Here is a 15,187-nt window from a genome sequence, read left to right on the forward strand (position 1 = left end):
CTGTCTGCTGTGCTTGCTAGGATTTACACCAGGCGCCATCTACTGGCCACAGAGTGCACTATCAGGTATATGACTTATGGGAAAAGTCTTTAGAAGCTATTTTCTACATACTTAAAATATCAAGATCTGACTTAACTTGCTTAAAATTCATCTGTGCCTTAAATGTGAAATACGAACTCATATTTTTAGATAAATCGAATGATGTATGACCAAATCTTCATTGTCTTGTAAGTTGTTTAAAACGCTCAAGTGATATAATAGAGATAATGTCTGAATGCCTTGCTTCTGATAACGTGACACACGCGGTTTATTGTTCAGTGTCGGGACGATAACGATCACGTCGTCCGTCTCTTTGTCTGCAGGACGAGAGCCGAGGTTTCCCCAGGTCCAGTTCAGCCAGTCGACTGTCTCCCAACTGGAGCTTCTTGGATTGTGAGTCATGGGAAAACACTGACAGACGTCCACTGAAATGTTGAGGAGTCTTTTTGTATGTAGATAAGTTATAGAGATGGAACAGAAATGCAGCTGTAAGTTTCAGACTTTGCCGATCAGGAAAGTCTCTGCCCATCCACATCTAAAACATTTAGATCCTGCTGTTATATCATATTATAATAACTCAAATTTTTTGTAAAAAGCAAAACTACTGTAGATAAATGAGATAACATGAGCATTAAAATAACAATATTTATTATTGTCCAGGACACACAGCAAAATCATACAAAAAAATCAAAGTGTGTTTTGTTCTGAGCAGCTGTAAAATGTTCATCACTTCATCCTGTTGACGTGTTTCTGCTCCACAGCCACGTCAGCTGATCGCTTCTATCGTATTGACAAGGCTCAGGTAAACTCGATTTCATGAACAATTTTTTTGATGTATTAATGTTTGATTTGTGTGATCACATATTTACGCGCGTTTTTTGTTTTTTTCCCGCAGGAGCACCTCCACTTCGTGACGGAGATCTGTCAGGACGAGGTGTTTATCCTGGACCACGAGGGCCCCGTGGTGGGCCAGGGCTCCCCCTCGGGGATGCCCGACCTGGTGGTGGAACCTTCTGCCGGGTACGTCAATCGACGCAATTCATTTTTAATTCAGTTTTAATTTTTTTGTAATCGTCATTAAATCGTAAAAAAAAAAAAAGTGCTTATTAGAGATGTTGATTCTGCTGAAAATTAAAATCAACACAAGTCCGTCACGGTTTTTATTCCCTCCGTCATTTGTCTTTCCAGTTCTCCACTGACATCCGAGGAACAAGGTAGAACACACACACACACACACACACACACACACACACACACACCAAAACATTTAAAAACTGGTGTGCAGTTTTAATGTTGGACATGTTGTCACTATAGAAACTAAAAGTAAAACTTCCTATATGTTTTTTTTAAAGTTGCATTAAGGAGTTCAAATGCCTCAGTCTCAGGATGACTGCATGTTTTTCCCCCTGGCTGTTCAAAATCTGCACAGATGAAGGGGCTTTTTATAAAATCATGTTCCTTTAACTTTGTATCTAACGTTCTCTAGGGACATGGTTAGGAAACAGCTGAAGGAAGTTTGTTGTTCTCATTGCGAAGTCTTTGTCGTTCCCGGTACTCTCCGATTCAAAGAACCCGCGATTCCTCGTCCTCACATGTTCTGACATGTTGATGTTTGTCCGCTTTCAGTTTCGTCTGCTCCTCCGACCACAAACACCAAGAGCACAGTCCACACACTCCTCTGCTGACCCAGACACACACGGACACCCTGTTGTATTTCTACAAAATCAGTTCAAAGGTTTAGAAACAAAACTCACTGGTCCTTTTGCTCTGTAGACGTATAAATGCCACCAGCACACAACCTGACTTTTTAACAACCCACAAGGAAATGTCCTGAAAGTTGAAGAGAGTTCAGAAAACACTCAGAGGAAGCCAGATAAAATTATTTTATTTTAATCTTGAAGACAATGCTTCACTTTCAGTTTATTTGTTCATAACGACAAGCAGCGTTTCAGCAAGGAGATAGAAAATCAGATGACGATGATGTTTTCCAGACAAACAGGTGTGTCCATGACAATGTGTGGGGGGGAGGGAGGGGGGGCTCTGCAGGAATCTGTCTTGTTGTTCTGCAGCGTCACCTCCTCATGCGATGGTTCCTCTGTCCTCTGTGTGTCCACAGCTCTGCTGACGGCTGCCGGCTCTGGGGATCTCTCCATGGTAAGAGAAATCACGCAGCCTGTCGGGAAAACATGTTGTTAAAAACCAGTCTTACCCGGTTTTTTTTATCTGCCGCACTCGGCCTGGGTCACAGAGGCTCTGTCAAACTACTTTTCACAACATGAAGTCGCCTCCCTTCATTTCTAAAATCACCGACAGAGGCGTCGTTTTAATTCATCATTCACATCCTTCCTTTTCCTGATCCGAGTCTCTTAGTTCATATTAAACTCGGTCGGTTCCGATCTCTCTCCCTCCAGCTGTCGGAGTGTGTGAGTCGAGGCGTCAGCTTGTTGGCCCGAGACGCTGGAGGTTGTTCGGCGCTGCACAAGTCTGCTCAGAACGGACACGCGGGCCTGGTCGGCTACATCCTGCAACAGGGTGAGACGCGTGCACATGTGACACATACATGGACCTGTTCTCACAGTGTGTCGCCTTTTAAAGAGATCGTGAGTCGTGCGTATGGAGCGAAATGAGTCTCGAAAAGGTCACAAATGTGTGACACATGATCTACAAGGGAAAGATGAAGAGTTACAAATGCGCAACTTTGGGTTCCAACAAACGCGTGTTCAAATCCACACACACGAAGCAATTTGTGCACACGTGAAACAGTTTTACAAACACATAGGCACAAACTGAATGATATTCATATTTTACGTTCAGATATTTAACTTTAACCTTACAGATGTAATAGTGTTCACTTTCAAATAGCTTCCTGTGAGTACAAATGTCTCAAAATATTCCTTAAAAAAAGAGAAGTGTAGCTCTTCATCCTACGTATTGTTCTTAGATTTTTTTTAAACTTTAAACATGGTCTTCTTCATTAAAGGGACCTAATGAGCCTTTGACCAAAAAATCCCCAAAGCAGCATCACACTCAATACACACACACACACACACACTTTTTTTTTTATGCCTCTAACAAATAATACACGGCTCCTTTTGTCAACAGCTGCTACTTTGAAAAAAATTTGCTCATTTAATATTTACATGATCTTAAGGCATTTTCTCAAATCCTCGTTGTTTCTTTTGAGACTCTTGTTTCTTCTGTTTCTCCCTCGGCAGGATTCAAAGTGCTGCTGGACTTGACCGACAGAGAAAAGTGAGACAGCTCCTTTTTTTCAATTGACTCTTCTCTAATAGATTCTCTGTGTCCGACGATTTTATGTATTTTTTCTTAATCAGGTTGTTGTTGAAAAAGACTCGGTGGTGTGAGAAACTTTATCTTCTCACCTTCATGTCACCGTGTGGTTTCTCTGTTGATGTCAGCTTCCTTCTCCCTTTACGTCAGCGTGGGCAAAGAGAACGTAGACGGACTTTACAGTGTGTGTGTGTGTGTGTGTGTGTGTGTTGCAGAGGGGACACTGCCTTGCACAAAGCGGCCTCTGAGAAGCAGCATGCTGTGTGTCGACTGCTGGTTGAGGCCGGGGCATCGCTCGACAAGACCAACTTCCAGGTGACAAAAAAACACACACGCACACACCACACACACACACACACACACACTGTTGACACTTTCCCAGCCGAGTCATATCGGAAACCACAATGATATGTAAAAGATTTACAGAGAAGTAGGTTCAAGGTCTCCAGTGTTTCTCTCTGTGGCCAAACAAACACACTTGATACAAGGTTGAGGTTTCTCCCACATAATATTGTAATATGTTATATATTTTAATGTATTATGATCATAGATTATGATATTATTACTTCATAGTTACACCTTCAACTTTAGTCGCCTTTTTTTTTGTTTAGTTTGTGGTGACGTGTTGGACGACATGAAACTGAAATGTGTTTCTGAAACTCTTTTCTCTTGACAGATTGGAAATGAATCCACAAACAATTTTTTATTGTCAATTAATCATTTTGAGTCAGTTTTCAAGCCATAACCACTGAGATGTTCTACTTTTCTTTCTTAGCTTACTGTGAAATTAATATATTTAGGTTTTTGACTGTTTGTTAGACAAATAGAGTCACTACAATATGACAACTTGTGTCCTGGGCAGTTTGCAGACAAATTGATTAATTGCCTTTATGTTTTACCGCCTGTGTCCACCAGGGGAAGACTGCAGCGGACCAAGCGGCCGACGACTCGGAGCTCGCCACCTACCTGAGCGCCCAGCAACACAAATCCTCCGCCCCCCACGAAGACCTGGAGACGGCAGTCTGAGGCGCTCGCGCACACACACACACACACACACACACACACACACACACACACACACACACACACACACACACACACACACTCTCACTGTGTCTCCCTGGACTCTGCACACACTCATAGCGAAGAAGTGTTTAAAAAAAAAAAAAAAAAAAAAAAAAATCACTCCGTGGACTAGGAGACGAACCAGAGGAACCAGAGCAGTGAGATGAGCTGCAGCTGAGATTTTAATGCGTCCACTATTTATTTGTATTTATTTATTCATATTCTATTTATTGGTTGTGCTGATCGATCGACTGGGCGATTGATCGTAGGACTATTAAGAGGAGCTGAACTCGTCTTGTAAGGGATTCACTTTCATCTTCACAGACCAGGAGTTTGTTCAGAGAGGTGGAACGTATCCATAAAGAATTTTTCAAAAATATCATTAAGGTTTGTGTGTTTAGCCCTAAAAAAAAGAAACGTGTGCCAAAGACATTGCACTGACGTAGTGTCGTACCGAGTCCACGGGTTTCACCCACGTTCCCACAATGCATCGCTTTCTCTGTTGTTGTTTTTTTTCATGAATGTCTAAAGTCTGTCTCTCACTCCAGGTTACACAAAGACTGCCGAGGATTTTATTCACGTTGTGTTTTCGTTCTTTTGAGCTTTGACGTCGTCGAACATTTATTTCTCCAGTTGTGAACAACAAAAACGCCACAAACAAAACAAACAGAAGAGTGGGAAAGTTTTTTTCGGAGCTCTGGTCGTGTCGTGTGATTTAAAAAAGCCCCTGACATCAGGGGAGAAAACCTTTTGTCGGATTTCCTTTTTCCACAACATTTGACCTTTTTCTGAACTATAGATTTTAATTTGGACGGCAGAACTTTTCAGATTTTTCTCATTGACTCGACCCTCGTGAAAAATGACAAAACACGTGAACCTACACAGAAGACCGATGACATGATCAATAACTACGTGATGCCAATTTAAAAAAAAAATTGAGTTTTTGTCTCTGAAAAATAAATTAGAGTGAAGCTGAAACAATCGGTCCATTAATTAATAATTAGTTCTCAGTCTTGGACGTTTAAATATGCCGACTCGAGTTTTGGGGGTACATTTTACAGACCAAACAAATAGATGAATTCTTCTAGAAAAAAAACTGCCGTCTGTCGATAATGAAAATTAATCTTTTGTTGCATCACAAGACTTAAACTTTACTTTATAGTTAAACTTCAAACTCAAATCACGAATAAGTTCATTTCAGACAAACACAACCAAAAAACTTTAACTTCACACTGTGGGCTTGTGTTTATCTGGTACTCCTGACCCGACACGACCTTTTACACGTGTGTGTGTGTGTGTGTGTGTGTGTGTGTGTGTGTGTGTGTGTGTGTGTGTGTGTGTGTGTGTGTGTGTGTGTGTGTGTGTGTGTGTGTGTGTGTGTGTGTGTGTGTGTGTGTGTGTGTGTGTGTGTGTGTGTGTGTGTGTGTGTGTGTGTGTGTGTCATTCTATATCCAATCTAAAAAGAGACGCGAGTCCAAGTGCAGCAGAAAGAGACTCTGCTCTCTGATGCACGTTCATAACTACACACTGCGTGTCGTGTTATGATAGTAAGTGTACGTGTGTGTGTGTGTGTGTGTGTGTGTGTGTGCAGCATTTATCCGAGAAGAAATGAAAAAAAATCTGAGCCATATTCAATGCAATATGAATCGTTTGCATTTCTCTTATCACTCGTTTACATTACATTAATGTTTTTTAACGTTGTCGACCGTATTTAGCACCGAGGACTAATGAATGTGCAATTTTACTTCACAATGCTGTTGGGTATGAGATTGTCTTGTTATTATTATTATTATGATTATGATTTTTTTATTATTATTGTTCTTTTTTCTTTGTGTGCATACAGATACATGTCAATGGATTTGAACTTTGAAACGGCCTCATCAGATAAACCCTGTTATTTACAATCAGAACCGAGTTTCGTGAGGAAGTTGAACATTTCGGAGACTGTAGCCATCGTGGAGTCCGGAAATCCCATGATTTCATAATTCCTGACTTATATTTTCTGCCTAAATGGGACTTTTGTGATTTTTGTTTCTCATTAAAAACCTCACCAGGAACGTTTTTTCTTAAGTACTCGTGTCATACAAACTACTTTTCCTTTTCCGCTTTTATTTAAAAAAATATATTCCTCAAGATGTGGCAGAAAGTAAATCTAGGATGAGTTATGATGTTTTTTGTTCAAATGAGGATTTTCAAGGTGAAAAGTGAAATGTTGTCATTTATACAACAATCGACTGTTTTTGACATTTTTGTTTTTTATTGAGTGTTTCCTTGGTAACGCCGCATGACGCATCAGTGTTGTTGCGCTTGTTAAACTCCACTTTTACTAAATCCAAAAGTTTGAATCTCTTTTTATTTTTCATTAATATTCACTTCTGCGATGGCTACCGGTGTCGACGTCCGACGACCCTGAGACCGTCCTCTCGATCACATGTACGTGAGGAGGTCGTTAAACCTCGTGTGTCTGGTGATGACATGTTTTTTTTATTTTTGATGACATGACTGCGTATATAAGCTTGGCCGGTTCTGATGGACACACACACACACACACACACACACACACACACACACGCTTCTTTTACGTTCTCTCCAGTAAGAAACAGGACCCTATATTAAACTGTCTCATCTGCATGGCATCTTTCTACTCATCTTTTGGATTATTTTTCTGGCGATGGCATATGAAATGAAAAAAAAATGGCATTATTGTTGTTTAAACTATTAAATTATTATAGTTTTAAATGATTATACCTGAGTTTCTTCTTAGGTCGCACACGTGTTGGGTGTTTTTCTTTTTCCTTTTTCCTTTTTCCGTTTTTGTTTTCTATTTCTGCCGATGATGGCGACGATGATGATGAAGGTGGAATTACTTGAAGTTTGTTGTTTTCTTGTTCTTAACAATGTGACGCTGCAGTTTCTTTTTGCCTCTGACATCATTTCCTGTTTGACTTGGGACTGTGGAAGAGATCAACTCTGAACAGTCACTGAGCTGTTTCCTCTTTTTTCCAAGAGCCATAAACTTTAAAATACCAAAACCACACAGGAAGCAAAACCACTATTATGACTTTAATACATTTAATAAACACGACCTCTGGTCAAGTCCTGACGGGCTCCGAGCAACGGAACGTCTCACAACTGTACAAGTCAAGTAGTGTACGGTAAAAAATAGGGGCACATATTCAAAATGACATGGAATATATAAGTAGAAAATATATATAAAGACTAATCAAAGACTTTAATAAAGATAAAGAATAATTGTGATCAGCTACTCGAGAAATACAACATTCTTTTCGTATGGGTCCCTTTGGTGTCACGTTCTGTTAAAATCACACATTTCAACCTCACGGTGGCGCTAGAGGAAAAGTCCGGGGGTTTCCTCGTTCTGCGGGATTCATCCTCTGGGGAACGTGAACGTCTGTACAAAATTTCACGACCATCCGTCCGATAGTTGACGAGATATTTCAGGTCTGAAAACCGTAACAATAGTCATCTGGTGTTTGTTTTACTGACTCCGGAGCGCCAGGCGGGTGGAGTTACTGTAATCTGTCAGTACAAACTTTAGTCGACACTGAAACTTTAATATAATAAGTCTGTTTTCAAAACTTTCTGTTTCCTTCGTGGACTTCACCAAAATATGGGAAATTATATTAAAAATGACAATTTTACCCAGACAGTTGGAACCTCATGAACATCTCAACATATGGTTTAGTCATACAAAATGTTTTAATAATAAAGACGTTTTAATATCACAGCTTGACTTTCTATTTCACAATTTTGAATAATTCTGACTCAGTTATGACTCTTTGTCTCACAATTCCAAATTGGAATTTCAACTCATTTTATCTCATGATTTTTACATTTTATTTCACAATTTTGACTTTTTTTGTCATTACATGACGTTTTACTTTCTATCTTTACTCTTTACTTGGTAACTATTTAAATTTTCACTATTTCGTGTCACCGCTTTGACTTCAGCTTTACCTGCAGACGAGGATGATTCAGACTTTACCTTAAAGTAGTTTCAACATTTTCGGGTCAATCAAACTTATGAAAATCAAACTTAAGCAACTATTTCAACCAAAGAAAAATATTTCCTTCCCTTCCATCACACAGACTAAATACTTTGAATGTTATATAAATCATTTCACGTACTTCTACAAGAAGTGGCCTGAAAATTGATATGTCCATACATGTGTATAAGTAAAATTGAGCATTTAAAAAGACTTTGTAAGGTTTTTGAATATGAGTTTTCTGCACTGAGTCATGTTTCACAATCCAGTGTCCACAGACTCCCTCCTGTTAATCATTGCCATTTATTGCAGGAGGTGTGGAGTTACCTCAGAAATGAATCTCCCGACGAGCTGCGACTTTCTTCACATTCTCCACGTGAGAACAGACGTTTACAAGAGTCCCCTGCTCCTTCGCCGCGTCACATGTCAACGCAATATCCATCCTGGTGACATGACGGACAGGTTGACGCGTGCAGATCTACTGAATGTGCAGTTAAACTCCAGCACGTCAGCCTGTACAGGAAATGACCCGTCACCCACATGACCGTGTCTTAAAAGAGCAGCGGCAGCGGCAGCGGCGGCGCAGGACTGCGAGATTCCTCCGGCGGCTGAGAAGTTCAACATGACCTCCCTGAGTCACAGCCGGGGATTTTCCCGAAGAGGCCGCGCTAAACAGATCTCAGCTCCGATCGGCTGCGCCGTACTGTGTCCGGGCAGTTTGGCGACTTGTTTTTCACGTTTGCTTGAATCAAAAGAAAAGATAATTGAAGAGTTGGAAAAAAAAAAGAAGTTCCCCCGAGATGACGAGAGACGACATGATCAGTTTTCGCAGTTATGATCCGATGAAAACCTCCGGGGTTCTGATTTTTTCTTTCCCCCAGGCGGAGTTTCAACAGTTTCACATCATGACACTGATGAAACATGACGAACTGCACAAATGTACAGTACGTGGAATTAAAATGATTGAGTCTTAACATCGGAGTGGAACAGATGAGAAATGTTTTAAAGGCCTGAAATTAGTAAAGTACCTGAAACGGCAAGTTACTGTACTAAGACGACAACAGACAGTTCTGACAAGTCAAAGACAAAAAAGTTTTCATGATTCAACAAAATGTTGATTTGATTTGATTTTGTTTGTTGCAATAGATTCAACTTTAATCTCACTATTTTTGACTTTGTGTCGTAGTTCTGGCGAGAGAAGAGAAAAGATTATTGAACAATCAACAAAAGGTTTTTTTAAAAAAAGAAGAAAAGGTTAATGGAAAACCAAGGAAGCAGAAATATGTTTTTGTTCCCTAAGGTGACCTGTGAAGTAACTGAAACTGAAAGTAACAGTGACAACAGAAGTTCACAGGGTTCGTCATTGTTTTTCACAAACTTCTGAAGTCAAAGAGTTGATTTGATTTTTCCTCATTATTTTGACCTTTTGTGTCAAAATATCTCATTTATTCAGATCATATGTGAAATAAAGAAAAGAACCTGCAACAGTACTTTTATCTCTTGTTATTCAGTCTGCTTCCTCAACCTTTCTACATAACCGGGATGAGTCACTTTCTCGTTCGTGCCTGTGATGTCACAACGTCTGAATTATTTGTCAACAGGAAGTTTTTAATATTTGTCAACAACAAAAGTCAGCAGGTGTATATTTCCCAACTTTATTAATATTAACATCACTGTACCTGGTGACATGTTTCATAATTCTGATCATCAGAGCTCTGAATAATTCAGGTTCTTTTTATTGTTGCACATCTGCAGGTTTCATTTTCACACTCTCCTGTAGTCACATGACGCAGACACTATGGAAGTTTCTTGTGTGAGGCAGCTTGTGGTTTCTTAAAAAAGATGTTCATGAGAAAACATGTATCAATGCATAACGCATCGGTTATGAATCACTTTGTGTTTACGGATTGTTTTCAATTTCAATTCAAAAACATTAATTGTCTCAAGGCACTTGAGGTATTAATATTCAATATTACAATATTACAGGGAAACCCAACAAATCCCACAATGATTTTAATTATGTATATATTTATATCATTTCTTTGAGTCGCTTGATCATTTTAGAATAAATAAATAAACAATCTTTTTGTCGTTTATGAAATTTTGAAATTGGCGGAAAATTGGAAAAATTTGCCAGTAAAAAAATGACTAAAATGTCTTCATGCCTGTGACAGAAACAGGAATAACTGTTCTCCCGCTGGGATTGAAATTTAATATCTGTGTGAGTTCCGTGAAACATGTGCCGTGACGTCATGACGTCATGTGACGTCGCTCGGCGAGGCGCTGATAAAGGCCGATCAGCTGAGAGGGAAGTCGGCGAGTTACCGACGAACGTGGAGGTGAACGCACGTCCGGCCGTTTCTATTGGCGTTTATCTTCTTGTTCGGGGGATTTCTGACCGTAAGTATTGAGTCAAATTGTTGTTATATATATCTTTTTTTTTTTTTTTAAACATGTCTTTCACCGGAAGTTCTTTTCCAGTTTTGACGGAAACTACAACGTTTAAAAGTTGAATTAAACTCGTCATCGACAGAGAACAACAATATTAAATTGTTTTTAAAAACGTTCTAACATGTTTACAGTTAATGTATCGCCGTTGAGCAAACTAAATGACGTGTCCGTGTTGTTTACTGTTCACTTTTTGACACAAACTTTTCTAAAATAACACGAGAGCTCAACTGTTTTATAAAAAACCCCACTTTAAATCGGCCTGCAGTTTATGAAAACAGGTGACGTCGCCGTAGATGAACTTCTCCTTAAACAAATTTCTGTGTTTCGTCAAAAGTTTTCCAGTGCAAAGTGTCAGAACTTTGCCTCAACATGACTGGTCGAGGCGAGAAGGTGACGTTCGTACATGTCGCCACCAGAGGGCGACACGGTGCTGCGAATCAGTGGCTGAAATGTGCCACACAAAAATAAACATAATAACTAATAATTATCACATGAATATTACAGATAAAAGCATATTATTAACTTTAAATTTGATAAAATGTTAATTTTGTGTATAGATTCATTAGGGTTTGTAGAGGAGAAGCAATACGACTTTAAAAAAATACAAAATGAAGTGAGCACATGAGTTAAAGCTGAAACAGTTAGTTTGATAATCAATATGTCAATCAACTATGACGTTTTTTAAAGTCATTTAACAAGCAGAAACAATTAATTTCCCAGGTTCCAGATTCCAGGTTTTCTGTTTTTGTATCACAGTAAAATGTATATACATTTTTTCCCATATCTTGGGGCAATCAGGAAAAATGAAGATGGAATGATAGTATGTACATGACAAATAAAATGTTTTTCAAATTGTGGATTTAACAAAATTCTTTTAAATGAATTGGCCAAGTGTTTATTATATAAGAGTTCCCATAATCCAAGATTTCTTCTTTAGTTCAACTATGAATCCAAAACCAACAAATATTCAGTGCAGTTTTTTTTTTAAAGAAAATCCATCTGCATATTCTTGTATATCAGAATCTGTCATAATTTGATTATTACACTAACTGATTAAACAGACCAATTGTTTCCGTGTAGAACACAGCATGAAATTTACCACGCACAAAAAAAGACCAAATATTAACAGAAAATCCTCAATTTAAAAAGACAATTACAGCAACAAATCCTGGATGTAGATTTTCATCTCAATAAATTATTTTCTGTTCTTTTAATCAACAGTGAGGCGCAATGTCGGACGGGCACGTTGAAATCCACGACCCCTTCTCCAACCACAAGGACCACGAACGCAGCACAGATGACGACACGGACAACATGGAGGACACGGTGGAGTTCAGGCTGCTCATGGCCTACGCCACCAGGCGGCGGGCGAAGTCCCTGACGGGTCGCGCCGACCAGAACGGAACAGCCGCGCCCCGGACGCCGCCGTCGCCACCGCCGCCGGCCAAGACTGAATCAGAAGAAGACAAGAAGAAGAAGAAGAAGATGAAGAAGAAGAGGGGATGGAAACGTCTGTCGGGCTTTTTAAGATGCATCAAACCTCAGACGAGAGGAGACGAGCCGGAGCAGAACGCTGCTCCAGAACCGGACAACGTCTTCAGATGTGGTGGTTTGACAGAAGGTGGGTCTTTTGGGAATAAACAGACACGGTCCATGTGTCAAAGACAAAACTTTTTTGTACTTTGGTATGTGAAACTGTTAGGGAGATTTTGTGACTCATTTTACATTGACGCCTCAATGAGTTGGAAAAACGTTCTTTTTTTTTTCTCAATATGCAAATACATATTCAGACTTTTTAACTGAGTTTAGATAGTTTTACTATAATTTTACTGTAGTTCTCCAGTAGATTAACTATAATTTTACTGTATTTTTACTGTAGTTCTCCTGTAATTTAACTGTAGATTACTGTAGTTCTCCTATAGATTAACTGTAGTTATCCAGTAGATTAACTATAGTTTTACTGTATTTTTACTGAATTCTCCTGTAGTTTAACTGTAGATTACTGTAGTTCTCCTATAGATTAACTGTAGTTATCCAGTAGATTAACTATAGTTTTACTGTAGTTCTTCAGTAGATTAACTGTAGTTTTACAGTAGTTCTCCAGTAGATTAACTAGTTTTACAGTAGTTTTACAGTAGTTCTCCTATAGATTAACTGTAGTTTTACAGTAGTTCTCCTGCAGACGTGCAGCCACATGTTCCTCCTCTCTGTCCTCACGGACCAGAGCATCATCCTGTGGATTGTATTTTTTGTGTTTTGGGAAACCCGTCTCAGGAGAGAAGCCTGGACTTGTCGCTCCATGTGTCAGGTGACGTGTGCGTGTGTTTATTTCCTCATCACACTTCTTTTGTTTCTGTGTTGATTTTATTTATTTCAGATGAAGTGAAAGAGGACGACGAGCTGGAAGACGCCGCGAGCCAACTGGCGCAGATCGCAGACGAAATCCCGTTCATCCCTCCGGAGTTGGAGACGGACTCGGCAGACGGTGACTTTTGACACTTTGCCATAAAATGACATGTCAAAAACCCAAAACACTGGAGTTGAAATATTCAAACTCCACTGGCGTCCGAAAGAGAGTGTGGGCGAGTACTTGCGGCTTGTGTTTGAGTAAAACGCAACTGATTTGAATTGTGGCGCGATCGGAGGTCGTCTGGAAGAAAACTCACGAGCTGAACAAGTTCTCTGAAATTGCTTCTTTGTGCTGCTTTGCTGCTATAAAACTGATGTGTGGGTGAGGCCGAGGGATAATCGAGTGTGTTCTGTCGCCTAGACGATGTGGAGAGGATGATCGGTCTGCTGCTGAGGGAGAGCGGAGACAGACTCAACGAACGGGTGAGGCACGAACGTCTAACTTATTTGAAAAATTGCGCCTGTCATCTCCTCCACTGTTCCCTACGAATGAATCGACGCTGAAGATGAAAAAAACAAAAAACCAACCCCTTCCTCCTCGTCCCTCTCTTCCCACCGCCAGGAGCTGAGAGACGTGTCGTTGGCCAAGGAGCTCTTCTGGAACTACGGTTTCTTCAAGAGGATAGTGTCGACGCTCCTGTCCAGGATGGGCCTCACGACCTCTGACCCCGGCTCCCCGGGGCCGCACGCGTCGCCCAAGGCCCAGATCGCCGTGGCCTGCGAGGTGAGAACCCAGCTCGTCCACTGCGACCCCTGGAATCCTCAGCTCGGGCTGAATCCTTTTTAATTTCGTTGCGTTTTGTTCCCCCCCCCCCCGACAGGCCACGAGTCGTCTGTCGGCCATGGACACGCTGCCCACGAGCCGCCTGCTGGGCTACGGAGCCCGATACCTGAGGGAATATTACTCGTCCTGGGCACAAGAGCAGGGCGGATACGTACGTGAAACCATCCCTCTTTCTCCCGTTACCTTCTTCAAATAACGCGTTTGACCCGTAAAATGAATATTTTTTTTTGTCCATCCTCTGGTTCATTTGTGCAGGAAGCAGCGTTCGAGAGCGACGACGACGACGTCCAGTGAGCCGAGAGAGAGACGCGGTTTCCAACGCCGCTGCTCGTCACTTTGACAGAAGAAAAGAAGAAAAAAACCCCCGCTACGCTGGACGGAGCCGCCGAGACGGACTTCAGCTCCTTCACTTTACCGAAGTGACGAGCGTTAGTCTCCCGTCTGTGTCGTGTCACAACATCCTGTCGGTGGCGTTTTTTTAAAACGCTCTCAACGCTTTTAACGTTTAGTACGAGGAATGAAACGTGGCCCCCCGGGGGACCTGCTTCTGCGTTCTGCCAAATCAAGTTTACATGCCGGCAAATAACACGCCTGCGCAGCAGGAGACGTTATAAGAAGAAATAATTCATTTTCATTAATCTGTTTCATGTAATTCTTTGTGCCAGTCTTGCAGAAGTCGTACAGGAACCTTGACGCAGAAGAAGAGATTGTTTTACGTACTGTGGCGTTCTTTGTTTTTGTGTTTTCCATCCAGTTAAAAATGAGAATTTTTCGGGGACACGTGTGCGTACGGTGGCTGGAGACGTTTAAATCGACACGTTTTGTGCTGGTGTGTCGTATGAAAACACAGACAGACTGAGTATTGTTGAGCACTTGCACAAAAAAAAAAAAAGAGGAATAAATAAAAGAATATGTAGCTTTTAGAGAACATCTATAATCGTTGCTGGTGGTCGGTGCTGCATGTGTTGCTTCAGATTTGATAAAGAAATGTACTGTATGGAATTTGTTGGAATTTTCTTTTCTACATGAAAAATGAACTAAAATAAGATGTAATTTCTGTCGTCTCTTGTTTTGTATATTCTATAATTTCTGAAAAAATGTTTTTGTCAGTGCAAGAAATTGAAACCCTATTTATAATAAT

The 15,187-nt window shown here is 40.5% G+C and overlaps 2 protein-coding genes across 12 annotated transcripts in view; both read left to right on the forward strand.

Moving 5' to 3' along the window:
• The window catches only part of dgki (diacylglycerol kinase, iota), a 45,657-nt gene extending 41,171 nt beyond the window's left edge, over positions 1 to 4,486 (forward strand). For 2 of the 11 annotated variants that reach the window (XM_035620657.2, XM_035620683.2), the window contains exons 25-34: positions 21 to 65; positions 363 to 432; positions 801 to 841; positions 935 to 1,059; positions 1,228 to 1,253; positions 2,156 to 2,193; positions 2,451 to 2,571; positions 3,255 to 3,291; positions 3,546 to 3,645; positions 4,246 to 4,485. In XM_035620657.2, the coding sequence (XP_035476550.1) occupies positions 21 to 65; positions 363 to 432; positions 801 to 841; positions 935 to 1,059; positions 1,228 to 1,253; positions 2,156 to 2,193; positions 2,451 to 2,571; positions 3,255 to 3,291; positions 3,546 to 3,645; positions 4,246 to 4,356 (714 nt within the window). In that variant the 3' untranslated portion in view covers positions 4,357 to 4,485. The other 9 variants (XM_035620696.2, XM_035620704.2, XM_035620674.2 and 6 more) reach the window with 8 other exon arrangements.
• Positions 4,487 to 10,645: 6,159 nt separating this feature from the next.
• Positions 10,646 to 14,466, forward strand: LOC118292116 (apoptosis facilitator Bcl-2-like protein 14). The gene is made up of 7 exons (XM_035620807.2): positions 10,646 to 10,802; positions 12,075 to 12,474; positions 13,231 to 13,338; positions 13,624 to 13,685; positions 13,825 to 13,986; positions 14,084 to 14,197; positions 14,302 to 14,466. The coding sequence occupies exons 2-7, from the start codon at positions 12,084 to 12,086 to the stop codon at positions 14,338 to 14,340; spliced, it is 876 nt and encodes a 291-aa protein (XP_035476700.1). The 5' UTR covers positions 10,646 to 10,802; positions 12,075 to 12,083; the 3' UTR covers positions 14,341 to 14,466.
• The last annotated feature ends 721 nt before the right edge of the window (positions 14,467 to 15,187 follow it).

The sequence above is a fragment of the Scophthalmus maximus genome, chromosome 12 (genome assembly GCF_022379125.1).
Source record: "Scophthalmus maximus strain ysfricsl-2021 chromosome 12, ASM2237912v1, whole genome shotgun sequence".
NCBI lineage: Eukaryota > Metazoa > Chordata > Actinopteri > Pleuronectiformes > Scophthalmidae > Scophthalmus > Scophthalmus maximus.

Bases quoted from the DNA above. Each gene is read 5' to 3' on its own strand.
- LOC118292116 (XM_035620807.2), top strand. From the start codon at position 12,084: ATGTCGGACGGGCACGTTGAAATCCACGACCCCTTCTCCAACCACAAG. The intron at 12,475-13,230 runs GTGGGTCTTTTG...TATTTATTTCAG, and splicing joins ATGTGGTGGTTTGACAGAAG to ATGAAGTGAAAGAGGACGAC. The intron at 13,686-13,824 runs GTGAGGCACGAA...TCCCACCGCCAG, and splicing joins GAGACAGACTCAACGAACGG to GAGCTGAGAGACGTGTCGTT.